This window comes from Patagioenas fasciata, chromosome 2, assembly GCF_037038585.1.
Source record: "Patagioenas fasciata isolate bPatFas1 chromosome 2, bPatFas1.hap1, whole genome shotgun sequence".
Classification (NCBI taxonomy): domain Eukaryota; kingdom Metazoa; phylum Chordata; class Aves; order Columbiformes; family Columbidae; genus Patagioenas; species Patagioenas fasciata.
Window position 1 is genome coordinate 15,560,641 of NC_092521.1, and position 21,257 is coordinate 15,581,897.

The 21,257-nt window shown below is 42.6% G+C and overlaps 1 protein-coding gene and 1 long non-coding RNA gene across 2 annotated transcripts; one reads left to right on the forward strand and one right to left on the reverse strand.

The window, feature by feature from the left end:
- Window positions 1–800: 800 nt before the first annotated feature.
- MAL2 (mal, T cell differentiation protein 2) lies at window positions 801–12,650 on the reverse strand. The gene is made up of 4 exons (XM_065831825.2): window positions 12,389–12,650; window positions 10,014–10,184; window positions 4,544–4,702; window positions 801–2,687 (listed from the first exon to the last, which is right to left on the reverse strand). The coding sequence occupies exons 1-4, from the start codon at window positions 12,521–12,523 to the stop codon at window positions 2,616–2,618; spliced, it is 537 nt and encodes a 178-aa protein (XP_065687897.1). The 5' UTR covers window positions 12,524–12,650; the 3' UTR covers window positions 801–2,615.
- On the forward strand, window positions 11,846–20,295 carry LOC139827130 (uncharacterized). The gene is made up of 2 exons (XR_011737349.1): window positions 11,846–12,419; window positions 20,103–20,295. It is a non-coding gene; the product is annotated as an uncharacterized lncRNA (long non-coding RNA).
- Window positions 20,296–21,257: the final 962 nt, after the last annotated feature.

The window sequence follows — 21,257 nt, forward strand, 5'->3', positions numbered from 1 at the left end:
AGCTACTGGCTTTTTTTTCTTTCCCTTTTTCTGTTTGTTTTTATTTGTTTGTTTGTAAGAATGTAACTGCTTGTTCTGGTGCGTGCTTCCTTAGATCGTCCTGAAAAGTACAGCAAAACACCTTGCACACCAACAGAAAATTTCCATTCTTTCATTATTTTTTAGCTATGAAAGCTGTTCTTCATTACTGTAGCTTTCACCTTTATCTCTTCTCTGCCCTTTGTTTGTCTTTGCTGCTTAGGAGGGAAAGCTTAGCCTTTCTTCACTACACAAACAGTTTCCATGCTACGCTAACCACACTCTGTTATCTAGACTTCCACAAGTAGCTTAAGAGACTTGAATAGCACCCATCAATCATGATCGTTACACCTTGAACTCAGAGGTGAGATACAAATGCCGACTAAACTTGGACAGCTTTCTAATTGATGCCATGTGTGGGATTCAAACTCCAAGTTTAAGTAGGGAAAAAGTTCAGATCTCTGCCCCACCAGCCCAGCAGACTGCAGCTGTGTCGTGCACGGCCTGTGATGCGCAGCGCACATCCCAGCTGAAGGACAAACCACACCAAAGCTCAGCACCCATTTCCAGTGTTACTGCAGCCGACCTCACTCTTCTCCTCACTAATATTCATGCTGTGTCCTGTGGCAAACCGCTGCACAAGGTTAACAGCAATGTAATTCTGCCTTCTCAAGAAATCTTAGGCTCACCTAATGCTAGACACAGAAAATTAAGGCTAAGTCGCAAGGTATATTTTTTGATACACTTGAACACAGAATTAATAACCAGACTACTGCCATAAATATGTTAAGTAACTTTAATGCTACTTAGCATAAGTCTTTGTTATATACTTTAATCCACATACTCCAGTGTAAATGCATTTTATACAACATTAAGTATTTTTAAAAGTATATGGCTCTAGACGAAACATTCACAAAACAGGTTTCAATGCAAGTAAAGAATCTGAAGAAAAAAAAAAAAAAAAAAAATCAACCAGAGTACAAAATCTTTGGGAGATAAAAATTTCAGAAAACAAGATGCATGACAATACCCCACTGCAGTAATTCAGGACAACCGAGGGGTCCCAGCAGGGCTGCCACTCTCTGCTTTGTCACCCGCAAGAACCTGCCCTGGGTCAGCAGGGACCGCAGGGCACTGCTGAGGGCGGGTGGTTGCCTCCCAGATGTCCTTGCGCCTGACAAGTTTGATAAAGTCACCTTCCCAGCAGAGAACGAGCAGGCCTGGGAATGGAAAAAGTCCTGTCTTCCCTTACCCAGCCACTGTGGTCTCTGCAGAGCACTCAGGTGGACTGGCCAGGTATGGTGAGCAAGTTGTTCTACGAATGACAAGGAGCCTTTATTCTCCCAGGCCATCAATTTGGCACTATTCACATGAACAGAAATTATTTACTAGCATTACAAAAAGTTTCACCATCTGCAAAATGGCATGAGTGTCAGGGAGCCGAGAGTAATGCTATAGTTTAGTTTTGTTAAATAATTTTCTATCTATAATACCGCGTATCATTATACAACTGGGATATTCAAGATACACTCAATTAAACTTCATTTGTGCGAAAAGCAAGCTCCATAGTGGGCGGATCGCTTTGCATTCCACTACTTTCAATAAGATGTTGCATAGGCATCTATCCAAATAAAAACACCTTTACTAGACCACAGGTTCAGAATGCAACAAACAGTACACTGCAAGAATTGAGGTCAGACATTATTCACCATTTGGTAACATTCCATTCAAATGATATTGACTCACATAATAAGTAACAAATGCAGCACTTGAAGTAACAAAAACAAAGCTGTACTCCAACAAAGTAAAACAGTGCAAATATTTCTGTTGAACAAAAATATACCATGTATATACACACACAACACAAATGCACTGTTTTGTTTTGCAGAATAAATAGATCTGATTAAACTAAATTTCTAAAAGTAATGAACTACTGATTGACAGTCCCAAATAGTTTCCATCTCCTAAGGAATACAGTGAGCTTCAAGGATCAGATCACCACAGCTGCATACAGTTATAAAAGTATCAAAAGATTTAACTGGATAGCTTTTTAAAATATTTTCTCTGTACATCAAAGTCAATAATATATATATACTAAGTTGGTATCACCAAGTCAGCTTGGGCTCTGATCATGCCAACAGCAGCACACAGAAACCCTGTGACTCTACATGGAGCCTCCACCTGTGTGGAATTCACTGCAAATCCCTTCAGGCCCAACCCCAGGACTCAACAAGGCGGGAGCTCTCTAGCTGCCTGTGCAGTTAACATGTTTGTTTAGTTTCCATTTTCTTCCTCTTCTGATTTAGCACTAGAATTCTGTCATCTGCTAACGACACACCTGCTTATCCCTGAACTCTCTAACACCGTACGATGAGTATGCTTCTAATGAGCACACGATAAAGGTAAAAACTAGAAAGGAAAGATGGAAACTTGTCTTCTGTTAAGGAAAACCTGATTAGGGCTTATTTGCATTTCAGCACTTTAAAACAGATTTTAAGAAAAAAAATGTCTTTTTGGAATTAGATTACAGCAAATAGACAAGTAGCACTTAATTTGATACAAAGTGGAACACTCGGGCATTAACCTTTCTTCAACTGCTATAGCCTCCACCTCCTTAATGCCAGGGCTGTGCTGCAACCATAACAAACGGCTGTTGCAAAGGCAAAAATCTAGAGAAGCAGGGAAAAAAAAGAAGAAAAAAAAAAGAAAAAAGTTAATCACACATTATATTATTCTACATTATTTTTCTATTCTAAATGAACACAAGAACACAAATCATTCAGAAGTTACCTCCCCCAGCCAAAAAGCTTGAGCTAAAGATAGGCTTGGGATCCCCGGAAGTTTTCTTATGAAACTCTCTGTTATAACCCCATGCTATTGATTTTAACTTGCTTGCTTCAGAAGACATTTTGAAATAGAATATGAAACAGAATGTCTCTGGAAGTTATGGCACACAGTAATCGTGTGTGCATTTACACCATGTGTTTCAGTTCTCTTATCTAGGCTGATCAAACATTAATCTCCGATTTGTTTCCAAGTGAATGCCTGTACCAGCAAACAAGGAAGAGGACACCCCTCTCAACAGCAGAACTCTCCTGCTTGCAGAAATACAGAACCAGTTTCCAATCTGGCCTCCTTGAGCAGATACCCAGCCATTAGAACACCTTCCTGAGAAATGCCGGGAAGTTGCTATTGCACAAGAACAAAACTGAATCGGTTTGAACTAAAGGTCATGCCACAGGAAACTCGAATATATAATGTAAAGCAGAAGGAAGAAATGAGAAACTAAACTGCTGAAAAAAAGTTTCTCATATTGTCCAGTGCTAACTGTGGATTCTGTCTCTTAGAATATAAAAATTAAATCATGTCATAATAACTTAGCAACATGGCTTAGTGGTGGGCATGGCAGTGTGAGGACTCAGTGATCTGAAAGGTCTTTTCCAACCTATATGATTTTACGCCTTGTGCCACACTGGCCATACAGGGATGAGATACGCTCGATCGTGTTAGTGGCGAGTGGGTAATGGTGAGGCACGCTGGACTTGGAGACTGACATGCTCACCTCACCCTTTCAGAGACTGGCTTGTCAAAGCAAAAGGCCTTGCCTTTTTATTCTACTCTTTCAGAGAGAATGTGAACCTTACACCTTCGGTTCACCTGTTTTTATCTTAAGATGAACTGAAGGTGTTCACTGTGCACAATTTATGGGGTATTTAGTTTTAAGGACAACAGATACCCACAGAAGGTTTTAGAAGCTTAATAATTATATACAGCTGCCTGAGGTATGCAAGACCCTCTGGGTGGTACAAAAAAAATAACAGCAGTAGTTTCAGTTCTTTAAATTAAGCGTACTGGCACACCTCTACTTGCCCTTCAGTAGCCCAGCCAGGGAGAAAGCTGGAGCCTGGTATGTGTTCTGACTCAGCTACGCACACCCACATCACCAGATACAGTGATTCAGTGATGATGCAACTACAGTGAAGAAAAAAGCAGTCCGAGCTTTGCCTATCAATAAAAGCACTTTACATAAGAGACAGCAGGGCCCTTATAGATAACTTTTATGCCTGATGTAATATGTACATGTCTGGAGATTCACAAGGAGCTAGTCCAAGGTCTTTCCCCATGACATGTTCAAGGCTATCAAAAAAAGCAACTGAAAGTTTGAATACAGGCTTGAAATTCACACCTGACACTTTAATGAAGGCTGTTATCTTTTTCTACTGTTCTAACACCCAACATCGCTTTTACAAAGCATCTTGTCTAAAAATCATAAGCAGTAGTGATTGTATATTTAAAACATTACACTGACACTGAAGAGCAGCAACTGAGCACTTATTGCATCAGTTTATTCCAATATTCTTTGCATGTCACTGTGAGACACTATTTGCTACTATCAAAGACAATCCTTTCTCTCACAGTTCCTCTTTCTATTCCAGCTTCCTGTTAAGTTCCCAAGATGAATGGCTGGCTATAAGGGCTTACAGCAGACTTCTGTTGCCCAGATGCAAATACATGAAATACATACCGAGGCTGCTATGCTTATGTTATATTCATGATCAGCTAGAATCTTCTCTTGTGTGGTGGAATTGAATCCGCGAGGAAAGTGATGCAGAGATGTAGTTGCTGCTTGCAGTACGAAAGCTCCAAAATAAAAGACAAATGTAGCCCCATGGAAAAGAAAATCCTGAAAAGCAAATTACAGAATCAGTCTGGGCTGCAGTACATATCTAATTCTTCTTGTCTCAGTGCAATTGAAACCCAACACTGAAACATGAAATGAGCACTGATAACAATAACTTGAGATAATTGCTGTTAAATCCATTAGAGAGCTTAACTTGGACATGTGTTCACAACTGCTTGAAATTATAAGTAACTCACTAACATAATTAGTGATAAAGGACAACTCTCCATCTCTCCAAACCCCACACTCTTTCAAATTAAGAGGCATGTGCTCATCTATATGTACATATGGTGACCTTTTAGATCACTTTGGAGCTATTAGAGTTTAAAGAACTCTCACCTTCATATGGCTTAGATAAAAAATAAAGGACATACAGGCCAACTTTATCACAATTTAAGTACCACAATACAAACTTGCAGTCCCCCAAATCCCTTCTCAGTCACAACCTGTGCTCCAGAAGTCACCCCTCCATACTTAAATTTTGCTTCTGTAAATGCCCAGAAACACCTCAGCCTTGACATAGCTGAAGTTTACTTTGTGATATAATCAGAATCCAAGAACTGAGGCATTTCCTCAACTCTCTCTGACTTGGTTCTACCCAAAATACAGCAATTTCAAAATACTTCATGATATTGTGGAATAAAATGCCCAAGACTTGAGAGGAGAGGAGTTAGGATTTACTTTAAATATGCTTCTCTCCTGGCCTTCTCTGGGCAATTGCCTCCTCTGTGTTGAATGCAAGCTGAACACAAGGCTTAAACATCTAACTCTCATTTCTGAATTCTGCTACTGGAGCACATGATAAAGCAACTCTGGTGCCTAAATCTCTTTGCAAGTTGTATTTCAGAGTCCAGTGTTTCAGACAGCAAGATCCAAGACATGTTCCGGTACAGCTTCAGAATGTCTAAAATATTCTTCCAACATCTCCTTCCGTTGTTGCATCTGCAAAGCTGACATTTGCACTGCACTCATTTCCTGAGTCCCTACACCATATCCTTTGTGCCTATACCTGTGCAGGTCTGCAAAATCCATAGACACACTTTTAAAAATTATTCACAAGTACACATATGCTTTATGAAGATATCCACATTATAAAGTCTCCAGCACTAATGAATTCTTTACACATTTTTAATTCATTTGAGTGCAATGGCCTAGCAGTATGCCAAGAGACAGACCCTACACATTTTTAATTCATTTGAGTGCAATGGCCTAGCAGTATGCCAAGAGACAGACCCCAGGACACATGAGGTGCAAGTCCATCACAACAGCAGACAGCACCCATGTTGCACAGTAATTTCTAGTGCACATCCTTACCTACTGCCTGTCTGAAATCATAGGAGAATGTGCTGCATCTCCCTGTTTAGAGGATTGTTTCTTCACAGATGTAAGATTTTTCTTTTTATTGAAAGAACTTACTCTTAAAACTTATTGGTTGTTCCATATTTGATAGCACCTAAAGACGCTTAAATCACACCTTAGTTAGTTTTGCTAAGTTACAATATAAGCTGCTACTACAGTTTTCCATTCCACTTAAGTCAGGAAATAATCTTCTCTTAATTAAGAAGCATTTGATCATGTGAGGTTGTTATAAAGTGTACTGCTTTTCTTAATGACTGCTAATTACTGGGAATCCAAGTTTCTGCAAAACATCAGCAATAGTTCCCAACTGCTGGTTTTTCACCCTGGCTGAGCTGTTTGTTTTTGCTTTGTTTTTTTGCTTGTTTTTTTTTTATTTTTTTTTCCTTTTTTTAAAAAAGCAATTACTTCCACTTGGAGTATCACCAGGAGGCCCCACTGGCATCAACAAAACTGAGGAGGGGGCAGAGGGTGGCTTCCTGACCTAGCTGGGTGGAATCATAGAACGTCCTGAGTTGGAAGGGACCCACAAAAATCGAGTCCAACTCCTATCCCTGCATATGACAACCCCAGAGTTCACACCATGTGTCTGAGGGCATTGTCCAGTCTCTTCTTGAACACTGTCAGGCTTGGGGCTGTGACACCTCCCTGGGGAGCCTGTTCCAGTGTCCAGCACCCTCTGGGTCGAAGAACCTTTTCCTAACGTCCAACCTAAACATCCCCTGGCACCTGGGGAGCCTTTACATTCCAGGCTTGCCAGATCTCAAGGTTTGGGTATAAGACGCATTCCCCCAGTTCAGCTGTAGCGTCTCTACCTCATAGAAAAAAAAAAAACAACAGTAGGGACCTACTCGAGCATGAGACAGCTCGCTTCAGCTGGCAGACACACACATCTTCTGTGCTACTGCCTACGCGCACCGTGTCAGACTGCGCACAGGTGTGCATTCAGCATGACAAATACCTGAGCCCGTATCAGGGCCTGGCATACCCATTTCATAGCATAGGATTCCAAAAACTTCAAAGGTCTGCGTAAATCCCATGGACATGCAGTATTTGTAGCAGCTAAATACATAGTGTGCAATCACATCAGCCACAGCTGCTGTACACTTTTGGCACCACTGCTCACGATGAGCACAAACAGCTCCACGAGGAAGACAGTGCTGACTGTGTATAGGAGAGGTATTGTCAGAAGACAAACTCTTTCATTTCCTTAATTCTTCTGCCAAACCCTCTAATTTCCTCCTGCTGGCAGCAATTACACTGAAGCTACACAGCATCAGTAAGGTTTCACATTCGTATGGTTATGGTTTCTGTGACCAGAAAAGCCAGGATCCTATGAGGGAGGGTTTTCTGCTTTCTAGTAACTGTGAGCATGGTATCTAACTCTCCCTTGCCTCCACACTTGTATAATCATTGAAACCTCACACAAAGCGCATGGAAAACACGATCAGATCTGCATGGTATGTTAGGTCACGTCTAATTTTGTAAACGAGAGCGTTGTGAGTCAGGCTGTAAAGGACAGTATTTGTCATACCATCTGGTTTAATATAGTGATTTACATTGATGTACCTCCATAAGGTCCATACTTCCCCCCATCTTTTCACTGTGTAGTATCTTATTTAAGTACCTTTATTAGTATCAATGGAGCTACTTATAAGGCATTACTAAATGCAGGGCTGTCAGAATCCCATGCTATTTTTCAAACTTGCCTTTAAACTCCTGGAGTCTTAAAACACATTTGCCTATAAATCTCTACACGAAGCTGTAGTACTCTGATATAGCTAAGCCATGACTCTTCCCGTTTTTGACCCAAACTAGTGACCTGTAGTTTCTGAGTTCTACTGTAAATTTAATTTGTGAAATAGCAAAAACTACCTATTTATCTAAATACAGACCAACCTAAAACAAACGGGTACACCTTCTGATTTTATAGTAATAAAAACAGTTTTAGTGTTTCTAGTAATTATTTGCAACAGAAGGTAAAAAATCCTTGTGAAGTGCTCCTAAGCAGCTCAGTGTCAACAAGTTACAAAACATTTAGGTACCTGAAAAAAGTGGCCAAATGATCTAACTAGGGTTATTTTTGCTGACAGCTGGAATGGGCTGGATTTCAGCTACCACAGTAGAGGTAGAACAATTCACTCTGCATTTATTTAAGATGTTGACTTAGTTATGACAGCTTTTTAGATTAAGTTACAGAGTTCCACAGATGCAGCTTTTATACAAGTCAGGTAGCAACTTCCTGACACAGGAAGTTTTTCAGTAATTTATCATATGCAAGGGGACAAAATTAACAGTACAACAAATCACTGCCAGCATCAAGTAGTCAATGCATAAGACACACACAATTGCTATAAGATTAACATTCGTATAGCTTTTTCAATATAAAAAAGGCTATGCCCTCACCTGGCAACTCTTAAATAGATGCATGATTGTAAATTGGCAAACAGTTTCAATGAAACCCAGGACACTATTAATTTACTTAAGTTATGTACATACTTAAGGGCTTTGTTGCATCATAATTTGCAAGGATGTCGCAGCATAAGTCCCTGTAAAGGTCTCTGTAATTGTAACTCATTATTAGCCAAATTACTGCTTATATCCTGTTGGAAAGCTGGCACTGTTGCGTATATATTCGCTATTGAAGTGCTGAAGTTTGTTTTAATAGAACACAGTCCATTACCACTGATGGGTTTTGAAGTTACCAGTTAGAGCCCTGAATTCATGGAGCTCTATGATTTGCTTTAAAGACCTTTTGTTTCAAGGGGTTGCCTGTAAATAACTTGGGCAGATAAATAACCACAGATGTTGATACTGAAGCATGAAATCCCAGCTATGATCAAGGAAGGCGTCAATAGGAAAACTAAGTCACAAAGGAGGAAGGAGAGGGTGATCAGCAGTTACAAACAGCCATTTTAGAAGTATTTTAGAAATTCTGTTCCTTCTGGAAGGCTTTTTGGCAATCCCCATTCTGATCACAGTTTTGCCACCTCTTACTCACTTCCAGTAACATAAAAGAGAGTGATACCATCTCGTGCTCAAGTACCCAAAGTTAAAAACAGTTAATGACAACAAAGCTGTACACAAATCAGCAGTCAATAACCTGAGGGTTCCATGCAGTTGGTAAAAACTGGAGCCAAGAGCTTCCCTCTTTTAGTAGGAAGGTACAGTCTGTGAGAACTACTGGCACAAGCCATAACACCCCATTACAGCAAGAATCAAGTCTTGTCTTCACAATGAAGAAAAGCTGAGCAGAGTATGACGATATCTGTAGTCTCATCAGGCTTCCTCTAAGAAATATAAACGTTAAGTCTCCTAAGAAGATGTTAAGCTATATCAGACCACAGGCTATGCAGTCTTTGACTACCTAAGGACCAACAGCCACTTGCCAATGCTGCCCTAGCTTTAAGGAAGTGACATCAAAAGTCAGCAGAAGACTTTCTCAGAACTGCAGGAGATTTCCTGGGTGCTTTAGTCCAGTCTGTGCTACCTCAGACAACCACATCACACAACATGTTCACAAACTTATCACTTCCTTTACAATATTATATGTATCTTTCTCACTCCCTTTATTCACAGAGTGTTACTACCACTACTCTAATAGTCAGAAAATATTTTCTGATCTCCAGTCCACAATTATTTCTGGCCATTTAAACCAACTTCTTGTCATGCCTTGTTAAACTGGTCCTCTCCCTGTTGTTGCTGCATTTTATGTGCTAACAGGGGACAATTATACTCAGCCGGACTCTTTCAGTCTCCATCACAAAACAGGTCCTGTATTTCCTCCATCATTATTGTAGCCCTACTCTTTTGTTTTCTAGTTTTGAATTCTTCCATTTTGAAAAACTTTCCACTACAACAGAAGTCCAGACATGAAGACTTCGGATCAGTACTTCCGATGAAATGATTTTCAGTTAATAAAACAAAGGGAATCCTTACATAAAGAAAAAGTTCTTACCGTTTGGTTCCAGTTGACAGCAATTCTATTTGCATAACCGAAGAGGAACACACAGAGGAACACAATGGAGAGGAACCACGCAGTGACCGCTACAAACATCACCCATCCCTGCAGCAGCGGCAGTGGAACTCGGGTAGAAGCGACCAAAATCCAGACTATCGTTCCAAACAGCTGCAAGGAAAGGAATACAAACGATGAGCTGAGAGATAATTTCATTCAGTCCTTCCCACCTAGGAACTAATATCACACATCAACGTGTCCTCAGATAACTTTAAGGAACCAAGAGGAAACACTTCAAAAGTACTCAAAGGACCCAAGTGCCGTTCTCAGTATTGGTAGGCACTAAGTGGTGGTAAGATGAAGCCACTCCAAAATTCTTAAAAGCTCTTAAAATAGTTCTGAAAATGGGATTTACAAATGCAGGCGACTTGTGTACTGCTGCTGAAAATCTTACTCTGTCATTTTGAGGGAAATATAAGAAATGTGAAAACATGGTTCACACACACAAATCTCTTTATATACTAAAGTTAACATCACAAGAATGTACATCAGATTTGGATTAAATGCCATAGAGTTTAGTTTTGTAGTCCTAATCAGATGAGATACTGAAAAGTGATGAAACGGCATCCTCTTTTTCAATACCTTTGTAATAAAAAGCTGTAATATAAGCAATAAAGTGAAATAGAGAACTAGAATATAGAATAAGGCAAGTCGTAAATTATGTTATAACGAATGGAAAAACATACAGCTTTCCAGAATTACCATAACCTGATGCAAAATTCATCACTGCCAACTTTCTCTTCAGCACACTGATCACAGTGAATGAGTGGGGAGGATGCTGTGCTATGATGGGCTGATGGAGAATTTATGTACTCTGAGGTTTGCCTGGTTTAATCAGCTCTTGGCCTAAGGAAGGGTACTATCCCTCCCTGCAAATCTTGCCTCTTCATAAAAACCATAAGTAGAGAAAATTGAAATTGCCATCTGAAGGATGTTCATTTTTTTACAGAAAGATTTAACTTCATAATCCAGCTATAATCCATTTCCAAGACAATTACTACTTCCCTGTTTAAATCCCACAGATTTACAACTACAAAGTCAGAGGACACGCTCTTAGATTCAGAGAACATTCTTTTGAATCAAGGTTCTATGAGAGATACTTTTCAAAAGATGCCTGTTATAAAATTAGTTGGTTCCTCTCTTGTGTTACGTTGCAGCAGCATATATGTAAAGATGCATTGCTAATCTCAGTTCAGAACTCTCAAGGGTTTGTGTAGTTCAAGTTGTTCTCCAGGGTTCCTAACGACAATGAAGAATCAAACTTTCTTCAGTTTCACACCACTGCAAGTGTGAGTGTGTTGCTTAGAGACCAGACAGTCATGGGCAGTAAAGCAGCAGAAAGGATAGAAAAAAGCGTCTGTTAAATAAAAAGCTGACACACGTGGAATGTTTTCAGTATTTTGAATGCGCAACCCTGTCAGATTCTTTAAAAACTAATTTAGAAATCCAGTGCAGACTGCTCATCTCAGTGCCTGCCGTTGTGCCCTTTCCCTCATACCACACCTTGTCCCCTTCAGCTCGGCTATCAGATGTATAATAGGTTGGCCAACCTAATTAATCTTTTGTCCCTACTGACTCAGGGCCTGATTTAGCACCTGGACTTGTGCTCTGAGCTCTTTGCTCAGGTGCAGTTTTGTGATTATCTCACAGACTGGGCCCCAAGCAGTATCCAGCTCTGACCTCGAGAAAAAAAAAAAATAAAATCAGATGAGTTCTGTCAAGTTGTTTGTTTGTTTGTTTCTCCTACCAATTAGTGCCATGGGTCTGCAAGAGCCTCATACTCAGCTCACAGGTCCCCAGCCCTGCGAACACCAGCGAGGTCTCTCACGCACACGAAATTATTTGCAGGGCCTGTAACACGGAGACAGGCACAGAAGAGCATAACTCTCTGTGGTGGGTGCTCGGGTCAGGGGCTCTGTGTGGCCGACAGGCCTCCACAGCTTCAACAACCCCGTAAGACTGGCCCGAGGTGAGCGAGCCCGCCGGGACAGGCCGGAGGGAGCAGGGACAGGTCCGGGTCCCGCCTCCCTGCCCGGCACAGCCCTGCGTCCCAGACCCGGGCAGCTCGGGGGCTCCCCCCGCCGCAGCCCCGGCCGCCCGCACCTTTCCCACTCACAAAATGGCAGGTAAGGAGCGCAGCCGACACGGGGCTGGCACTCGGCCGGCCCCGGGCAGAGGCACGTCCAGCCCCGGCCGCGGCACCGCCGCCTCCGCGGGAAGGAGCCGGCACAGCGCAGCGGGCGCTAAGCTGAGGGGAAAGCGCGGGAAGGCTGGTGGCCGCCCGTCCCGTCCCATCCCGTCCCCCCCGCACTCACGATCTCCAGGAAGATGACGGCTCCCGAGTAGGTGCGCAGGATCTCCAGGCCGGAGGGCAGAGTGACCCGGGGCGGTGGGAAGTAGGCAGCGGGGTTGGGAGGGGGCGGCATGGACGAGGCTCCCCTCGGCAACATGTTGCTGCGGTGGCTGCTGCTGCCGAGCGCGGGCAGGTGGGCGAGGAGCAGGAGGTGGCGGAGGAGGGAGCAGGTGCGGGCGAGCCCGTGCGCCCCGCCCCGGCCCCCACCTCCTGCCCGCCCCGCTGCCGCGACCGCCCCGCCGCCTCGCCCGGGCCCGGGCGGCCGTCCGTCCCTGGGGTGCTGGGGACCTGGCCTGCCGCGCCTCACCGCCCTAGACGGAGGCCATGGCGGGGCGGGCGGGCACGGGCGGTTTGTCTCGGCGGTTTGTCCCGGCCGAGCGCTGTGCCCGGTGGTGGGGCGGCTGGGAGGGTGCTGCGAGGGGCCGGGCTCTGGCCGGGTCTCCCCGGTGCCCCGAGGGGCAATGCCCTGACCGTCCGGGGGATCTCGGCTCCTGGGAGCGCTGAGTGTTCGCACTGGGCTGCAGCGCTGCTCGTTCACAGGTCCCGAGTCACATCCAGCCAGGGTTAGGGCGGTATTTCCTAAAGCCGGTTCGCAAAAGGTTGTTATTTACCTTCTGGTTACAGATATTTCAGGCTTCAAAATTATGAGGTTGCAGCGTTGTTTGGTTTTGTTTTTTTTTTTTTTTAAGGAACCTGCTGGGCTGCCCATTCAAAATACTGAAAACGTTTCATGCGTATCTTCTTTTCATTCAATCTGACTTAACTGTGCACAACTACACAGAAGTAATAGAAGGTGTTTGTTTGATGTAAAAGTTCTAGGTAGGTGAGAGCCTAGAAAGATGGATATTCACCAGACCCCTTACAATGCATTTTCTCATGCTTCTTAGTATAAATATCTTGTCCAGGTGAAGGACGTGGCATCATCTATCATCCAGCATTTTTGTTACTTCTTCTTGTGTGGCTTAGGATAGGGTGTCCTGTCCCTGGGGTGATTAAGCACTGTTTCAGCCAGTGTTATCCCATGCAGTGTTTGTGGGTGTTTATCCTCAACAGACACAGCTGTGATTTTAAAGATCACATTTTAATAAGTTTTCATGCAAGTGTACGCAACTGCTCTGAAGGTTGAACCAGCTAGGATGCTAACATATTCCTTTATTTTCAGATGTGTGATGTTTCTCAGTTGTGCTTTTGTGATGACAAGAAATGCCTCAGCTGGAGATGCCCATCTTCCCTGCCCCAATCCAAGCTCTAGATGGGGGGCAGTTGACTCCTCTAAGGACAGGTCATCCATGATTCCAGCATACCTAGTAAATAAATAGGCTTGGGACGTTTCTAAAATGCTTTAATAGCCGCTTAGCTTTGAAATCATGGCTTCTAAAGGAGGAAGAAACAACAGTTTATATTCCTTGTTGTGCTCTCTCCGCATCCTTGTGCCCCTCGTAACTGGATGCCTTTTGCACTCTTAAGAAGTGGGAGATGTGGGATTGAATCCCCATTAGGCTAAGGAAGGTGCTGAGGCAGGCTGCCCCTCTTTGCTGAGTGCTTTACCCCATCAGTTATCAAATGAGAGAATATTCCTCCTCTAGACCTATTTTAAAAGTGAACCTTCAGGGAAAGGCTCCAGGCTCTGAAGGTGAATGCCTACAGGTCCTGATTTGAGTGTATTTTGGAAGGGAATGGGATTCAGACTTGTGTCTAAATGATTAGGTGTAGGTGGTTTGTTCTTGGGGTTGCATTCTGGACTCCATATGTCCAATTAGTTTCACAGTCTGGCCCTAAATCTGTTGAGACTGCCCTGCAGAGGGAGAAATCTGAGTGGGTGGAGAACTGGGTTGATCAGCATATGATTCGGAACAAGAAAAGTGATTATCCTTATCTTATACAAAGGAAGCACAAATAACACTTCGTCATCAACATTTCCAGTTTTATTATCCAGCCATGCAATTCTTCTGTGTGAACTCCAGCAGCACTGGATTTTATTGATGATTACATACCATGTGCAGTCATTTTTTCTTGCTTGTAAATACTATTCGTTTTAACCTGCACATTCCTTTTAACACTAATTTTCTTGAATTTTAGTAGGTTTTCACAATAAAGTCTAAATTTCACTGTTAGATACACATATAAACAATAAAGAACCACCATAACAGTACTTTTTTTCTGATTCCTAATAATTTAAATCAAAATAGCTGTTTTAATTACTTTTACTGTGTTTGGGCAGGATGCACTACAATGCCATGTGGGATTCTGTATATACTGATTCATACACTGTTTAAATCTTTAAAAATCTGGATTCTTTAAGAGATGAGTAGCAGGATTGCATTTTTAAGTTTCCATGGCAAAAGCGCATGTTTATGTTGGTCTCCTTTTTAATAGCAGTTTTATGTAACTAATTGCATCTTGGCATGTTATAGGGTAAACTAATGATGCCGCTTCAAGTCCATCAGATTCAACAAGTAGACAGAAGTATATTGATTCATTGTACGTAGGAAGGTCTGTCTATGCAACAAAAAGGACTAAAATCTTCTCTTAAACAGTTGCATGAAGTCCAAACTCTTTCCCCTTTATGTTGTTATGCTTGCAGCAGCCTAATGTAAAGTTGGTATTGTCACAGAAATACAAAAACAGTTGCTATCATTTATAGATGATGAAAATTATTGATGATTTAAATTCCAAGTATGTGCATATGTTTAATATATATAGTATATATATAGAATTAATATATATATAGAAATCAAAATATCTGGTTCTAAATGTTGCCCATAAGTGACCAAGCATTAGAAAAATTTATTAAATTGTTAAAATCTGTAGTCAGCTATTAACCATCATGTATAAGCTTTAGAGATTAGAAAAGATGAATTAATATTTTGAAAAATACATAGACATGCATCATGCTGGATGTGAAAATTACTTGTATAACAGTCCTATGTAGCAAGATTCAGACTGCCTTTTGTGATGTATGGCATGACGCTTCTGGAAGAGCTGAAACATTTTAAGGGTTCTAGAGTAATAGGTGAAAGTAATCATAGAATCTTAGAATGTCCTGAGTTGGAAGGGACCCAGAAGGATCATCGAGTCCAACTCCTGCTCCTGCATTTGACAACCCCACAGTTCACACCATGTGTCTGAGGATGTTGTCCAGTCTCTTCTTGAACACTATCAGGCTTGGTGCTGTGACACCTCCCTGGGGAGCCTGTTCCAGTGCATCATGTACACCCTCTGGGTGAAGAACCTTTTCCTAATGTCCAACCTAAACCTCCCCTGGCACATCTTCCTGACATTCCCTCGGGTTCTGTCATTGGTTGCCAGTGTCAATATAAGAATTCAGGTTCTGTGTTTTGATTTAGTATGAGAATAATGTTGGTAACACACTGATGTCTTGGTTGTTACTAAGTAGTACTTACACTATGTCAAGGGCTTTTCAGCTTCCCATGCTCTGCCAGCGGGGAGATGCAGAAGCAGCTGGGAGGGGACACAGCCAGGACAGCTGACCCAAGCTGGCCAAAGGGATATTCCATACCATGTGACGTCATGCTCAGTATATAAACTCTGGGGGGTTTGCTGTGGAGCTGTGATTGCTGCTCAGGGACGAGCTGGGCATCGGTCAGCAGGTGGTGAGCAATTGCATTGTGAACCACTTGTTTTGTATCTTCTTTTATCATTATTATCACTATTATTTTCGCTTTCTCAAAAACTTCTTTTGTTGTGTGGAATCCCACATGACAAGTCGGAGAAACTGCTGAAGGACAAGGTGAATTGAGTGGAAGCCATACAGCTGGCTTTAGGTATTGCTGAACAGGAAAAATGGCCAGCGCTTCATCCTTATACTGACTCATGGATGGTGACCAATGCTCTGTTGGGGTGGCTACTGCAATGGAAGCAGAGCAACTGGCAGTGCAGATGTAAACCCATCTGGGCTGCTGAATTATGGCAAGATACTACTGCTTGGATAGAGAACTTGGTTGTAAAAGTAGGTCACATAGATGCCCACATACCTGAAAGTTGGGCCATCGAAGAACAATAAAACAACCAACAAGTGGATCAGGCTGCTAAGACTGAAGTGGCTCAGGTGGATCTGGACTGGCAACGTAAGGGTGAATTATTTGTAGCTCTGTGGGCCCGTGAAAAACTTGGGGCATCAAGGAAGGGATGCAACATCTAGATGGGCTTGTGATTGATGGGTGGACTTGGCCATGGACACTACTGCAGAGGTTATCCATGAATGTGAAACATGTGCTTCAAGCAAACAAGCCAAATGGTTAAAGCCTCTCTGGTATGGAGGACGATGACTGAAATATAAATTTGGGGAGGCTTGGCAGATTGATTATATGACGCTCCCACAGACCTGCCACAGCAAGTGCCATGTGCTTACAATGGTGGAAGCAACCACTGGATGTCTGGAAACACATGCCATGTGTCATGTTGGGCACCACAAAGGACTGCCAGGGTTTAACCTGAGCTGGCAACTAAGCTCCACACAGCTGCTCACTCACTTTCCCCCCGCTGTAATGGGGTAGACATTCAGCGTGATGACGTTTGTCTTCCCAAGTAACCGTTATGCATGATGTAGCCCTGCTGTCCCGGAGATGGCTGAACACCTGCCTGACCATGGGACATAGTGAATTAATCCCTTGTTTTACTTTGCTCGTGTGTGTGGCTTTTGCTTTACCTATTAAAATGTCTTTATCTCAACCCATGAGTTTTCTCACTTTTACCCTTCCAAGTGTCTCCCCCATCCCACTGAGAGGGGAATGAGTGAGTGGCTGTGTGGGGCTTAGTTGGCAGCTGGGGTTAAACCACAAGAGGGACAGTAAGTTCAAAACCAGAAAATGAGAGTAACCCTCTTCTCTGCCCATGTGGTTCTGTTCATGCACAGGCAGATCTGCACAAACAGATCTCCTTAAGCTAGAGCAGAGCTGAGCAAGGTTTTTCTGATAAGTATCAGGATCTGCTTCTTCTAGTTACTTTCTTGATCTGGAGGAAGTTGCCCCCAAAAGCCCACTGTGTTTTTTTTAGATGTACAAAACTGCTCTTTCTTAATAGAGAACATAGACTCTCTTCATCCCATAATTAGTTATATATATAAAAAGTAGAAACCCCAAAGTTAATTGTATAAAACACAGGCTGTTTTGTTTATGGATGAATTGATTGAACGTGCTCCTGGAGATTGCATTCGGGATTCTGATCTCACACTGGTGCAAACCCAGGAGTCATTCCACTTTAGCCAGTGAAATTAAATAGACATAAAACTGGTTTGCATAAGATGAATGATAAGGAAACCCTTTAGCGTCATTTGTATAGTGTATTTACTCAGTGATAATAGAACTTTAGTGTCATGGTTGGACTGTGCACAATATGAATTAGGGTGGAAATACCACCATATTGTTGAGGTTTCTTAGGAGGCAGTGTGACAGTTTTTATTTTAACAAGCAGGGCCAGGCTTTTGATTGTGTGCTGCCCCTTTTTGCATCATCAAACTATGGGAAAAATAACTCTTGAAATCACTTACTTGATCTAGTTAAACTGAGCTTGGGATGCCTGCTGGAAAGAGGAGATGAAGCCACCTCTTTGGTCCACCAGTCCTAGGGATGGCTGGTTACTGAATCAGTCCCTGGAGTAGCTTCAAGTGGTCTCAGCACTGCTCTAAGTTGTGATTTCTGGCTGCTGTGTAAGGCTGCGGTGGTGCTCTGGGTATGGCCTCTTCCCATGGAAGTGTCTTCTGTGCTCAGAGATGTGAGAGGAATGGCATTGACCTGGCTACTTTGACTCTCCACGGTCCCAGGGTGCCTTTTAAAGCAGAGAAGCCTTAGGTGGGAGTTCGAGGGTCCTTTCACAGAGGCACCATGTAGCCGAAAGGCTGGTGTTGGCCAGAGACCCTCCTGGATGAAGTAAGTTGGTGTTACTGAGACCAGAATGAGGTCTCTGACCTCTTCTGATAACATCGTTTCCATGTTCCTAGGGATGCCAACACTTAATTTGTTTGAGTTGGTGGCACTGCAGTTATCTAGCACTATAGTATGACATACAAAGGTCCCGTTCTCCTTTCATTGACACTGAGAAATTCCTCTTAGATGTGTGAGGGTGCAGCAAAGGGAAAAATGCAAAATCTCATCTTAGCAGAGAGGAGGATCCTGAACTCACTTGATGCTTGAGGCTGAGTAGGTAGGTAGGGAGGGATGTCACAGAGCAGAGCAAAGTTATCAGGTTGGAAAATGTTGCGAGATGTTAATTTACTGCTTTTGGCCTAGGTGAGCCAGCAGGAAAAATGGGTTGCATGGTTTGTCCACAGCAGGGGAAAGTCTGGGAGGTGCGAACTGGAGTATATATCATTCTTGTAGATGAGGGCTGAGTAAGTGGCACTGGTAGTTTAAGACAGAATCGCCCAGGGAAACTGGTAGATGGATGGCACAGCAGCAATACTTGCTGATTTTCTGCTCTGTCCCCCTGCTGCTCCATGGTGTAAAAGAGGAACAGTTCACCTGGTTGCAGGGGAACACAAATTGAGCAGCATGGGCGGGACATGCTGTGTAAGTGATGCCAGGGCAGGATGTCGCACAGCACGGTGCCGTTAGTACTGCTGGTAGCATGGGGCTCTTCTCACTTTGTCATCAGTCAGGGCTTGATGTACTAATCTTTAATCACAATCCGTTGGCCTCCAGTCTTATCTCTGGCTGGTCAGGAGTGTGTATCCAGTGTTTTGATGAACTATCAGTGCTGACAGGGAGTCCCTTTTTTTTCATCAGCTGCAGTTTGTTTGCTTTTTGGGGACTGTTTGTTTTATTGAGTGAATTCCTGGCTAAAAATCCAATAAAAGTCAAAGGATAATTAGACAAAGGACAGTGGTGGCTTCATTTTGTGATGGATAAATTCAGGAAGGAGAAACAGGGAAACAAATTAAAATATGCTTGCATACAAATGTTCTGTAATGTTTTGAAATATTGTTAAACTACTGTTGCAAAAGGAGTGAGCCTATAGATTTCAAAGCACTCTGAGTTTATTCAGTTGTAGATAAAAAGGATTTGTTGGTGTTAAAATGTATATACATAATTAGGCCTCATCTGATGACTGCAGGATGGTAAAGAGGTATTTGAATTTAACTATGGGCATAATTAAGGGAATCATAAGTAACATCTGTATATTTGTAGTTAGTTTCAGTTTGCTTGAAAAAGCAGTCTCATTCTACTGGCATCTGTCACTACTTACAGTAACGACTGGAGTTACAAGGCTGACAGGGAGCTCTTCAACCACTGAATCACTGGCAGACCTGTAATCCTTGTGCTGACTGTGCTTCATCTCAAAACTCTGACTGCAGTCTCCGAGAATCCTGTGCCTCTGGTGTTCATGATCTTCCTTGTGGTAGTTCAAGCTGCACATAAACCAGAATAACCGAGCTGCTGCCCGTTCCCCCAGCTGTGGTTTCCCTCTACCTCCTCTGCATCAGAGCTAGTGGAGGTGAGGGCACAGAATGGGTCAGACCAAGGCAAACTGTCCCTTTTTCCTCTTTGATTAGCCTTGTACTGAAATTAATTAACTGCTAACAGATCAGTTTAAAAAAAAGCACCAAACTTATGAGCCAGATACACTGCCCTGTTCTATATGCTTTGTGGAATGTACAGTAGATAGACTTTGTTTCTCTTTCGATACATGGAAAGCCATTATCATGATTTTTCTTTTAGATAAGAAGAGCTGGTGCAGCCTCTAGAAGCCTTCCTGTGGTCTGAGCCATGCTTCTGCACCTCGAGACACTGTGCTGCTGTGCCCATATGAAGTAAAGGGAAAAATAAGATCATCACAGCGATGTGTTTGTACTGAAAAAATATTGATTTCACTATGAAATTCCAGTTGTTCATAAAGAGGTGTTTGAATGTTCTTATGTATTCTCTTTAGGGAGTGTGTTTTCTTGAGTGAAGTTTCCTGTGATTTACATCCTGGAGGACCACAAGGGTCTCAATAATTGAGATAAGCAGGTCACGATATATCAGCACTTGTCTCATTTTTTGGTACTTAGAGTAAGCACCAGTACATGTTCTGTAACCTTGAGCTGTAGATTATGAGCTCACCTGTCATCTGCAATGATAAACTCCCACAGGGCACTCAGGTGTTTGCAGGATGTGGATGCCCCTTACAGAACTCAAACCCCATTTCTAATGCACAATTTCCTGGTGTCACATTGAGAAGTGCTGCCCACCGATATGCTTAAATCCTCTGAAAACCAGCCCTGATACTGATGGCAAGTTCCAAATAGTAACTGTTTCTGGTTCACTAAGTGCTGAAGCAACATCAGAAATTAGTATAACATTTAAGAACAACATCTTTCTTTCAAAAGACCATGAACTTGGGAAAACCTGTGGTTACTTCTATGTGCATAAGGGATGCCCGTTCTGGGAAAGAGGCTGGAGGAATCTCAGCTGCAAATGCAATGAACGGACAAGCGTTTATAATCAGGGAATTACTGTGAATATATTGCTTCTGGCCTGTCCCAGCTACTCAGTTCCTACTGAACCCAGCCTCAGGTTCTTTCACAATGCTTTGGTAAGTTTAAGCATTTGATCAAGTAGGTTTTGATTCATAGGAAAGCAAACAGGTTTCAGTTTTTTTTCCTTTCCTTCATAAATCCTAAACCAGTTAAACTGCATTCCTGTTAGCCTGGCGTCCGTCATGAAGAAATAAGTATTACATACAGGATGTATGCAACTTCTGGATAGAAAACAATCTGTGGTTCTACTAGTATCCTTTAACTTACAAATCATTAAGGATGGTGAAGTGGTTTGTGCCATCCTCACACTGAGACACATGCTGCTAAGATGTGGTTTAGACTATGAAAAAGAAGA

What these genes read in the sequence shown, in the direction of transcription:
- MAL2 (XM_065831825.2), bottom strand. Translation starts at nt 12,523, where the DNA reads ATGTTGCCGAGGGGAGCCTCGTCCATGCCGCCCCCTCCCAACCCCGCT. An exon ending in CTGTCAACTGGAACCAAACG is followed by an intron (nt 4,703 to 10,013) that starts GTAAGAACTTTT and finishes TTTGCTTTTCAG; the next exon opens with GATTTTCTTTTCCATGGGGC. An exon ending in ACATAAGCATAGCAGCCTCG is followed by an intron (nt 2,688 to 4,543) that starts GTATGTATTTCA and finishes CTGCTTCTCTAG; the next exon opens with ATTTTTGCCTTTGCAACAGC.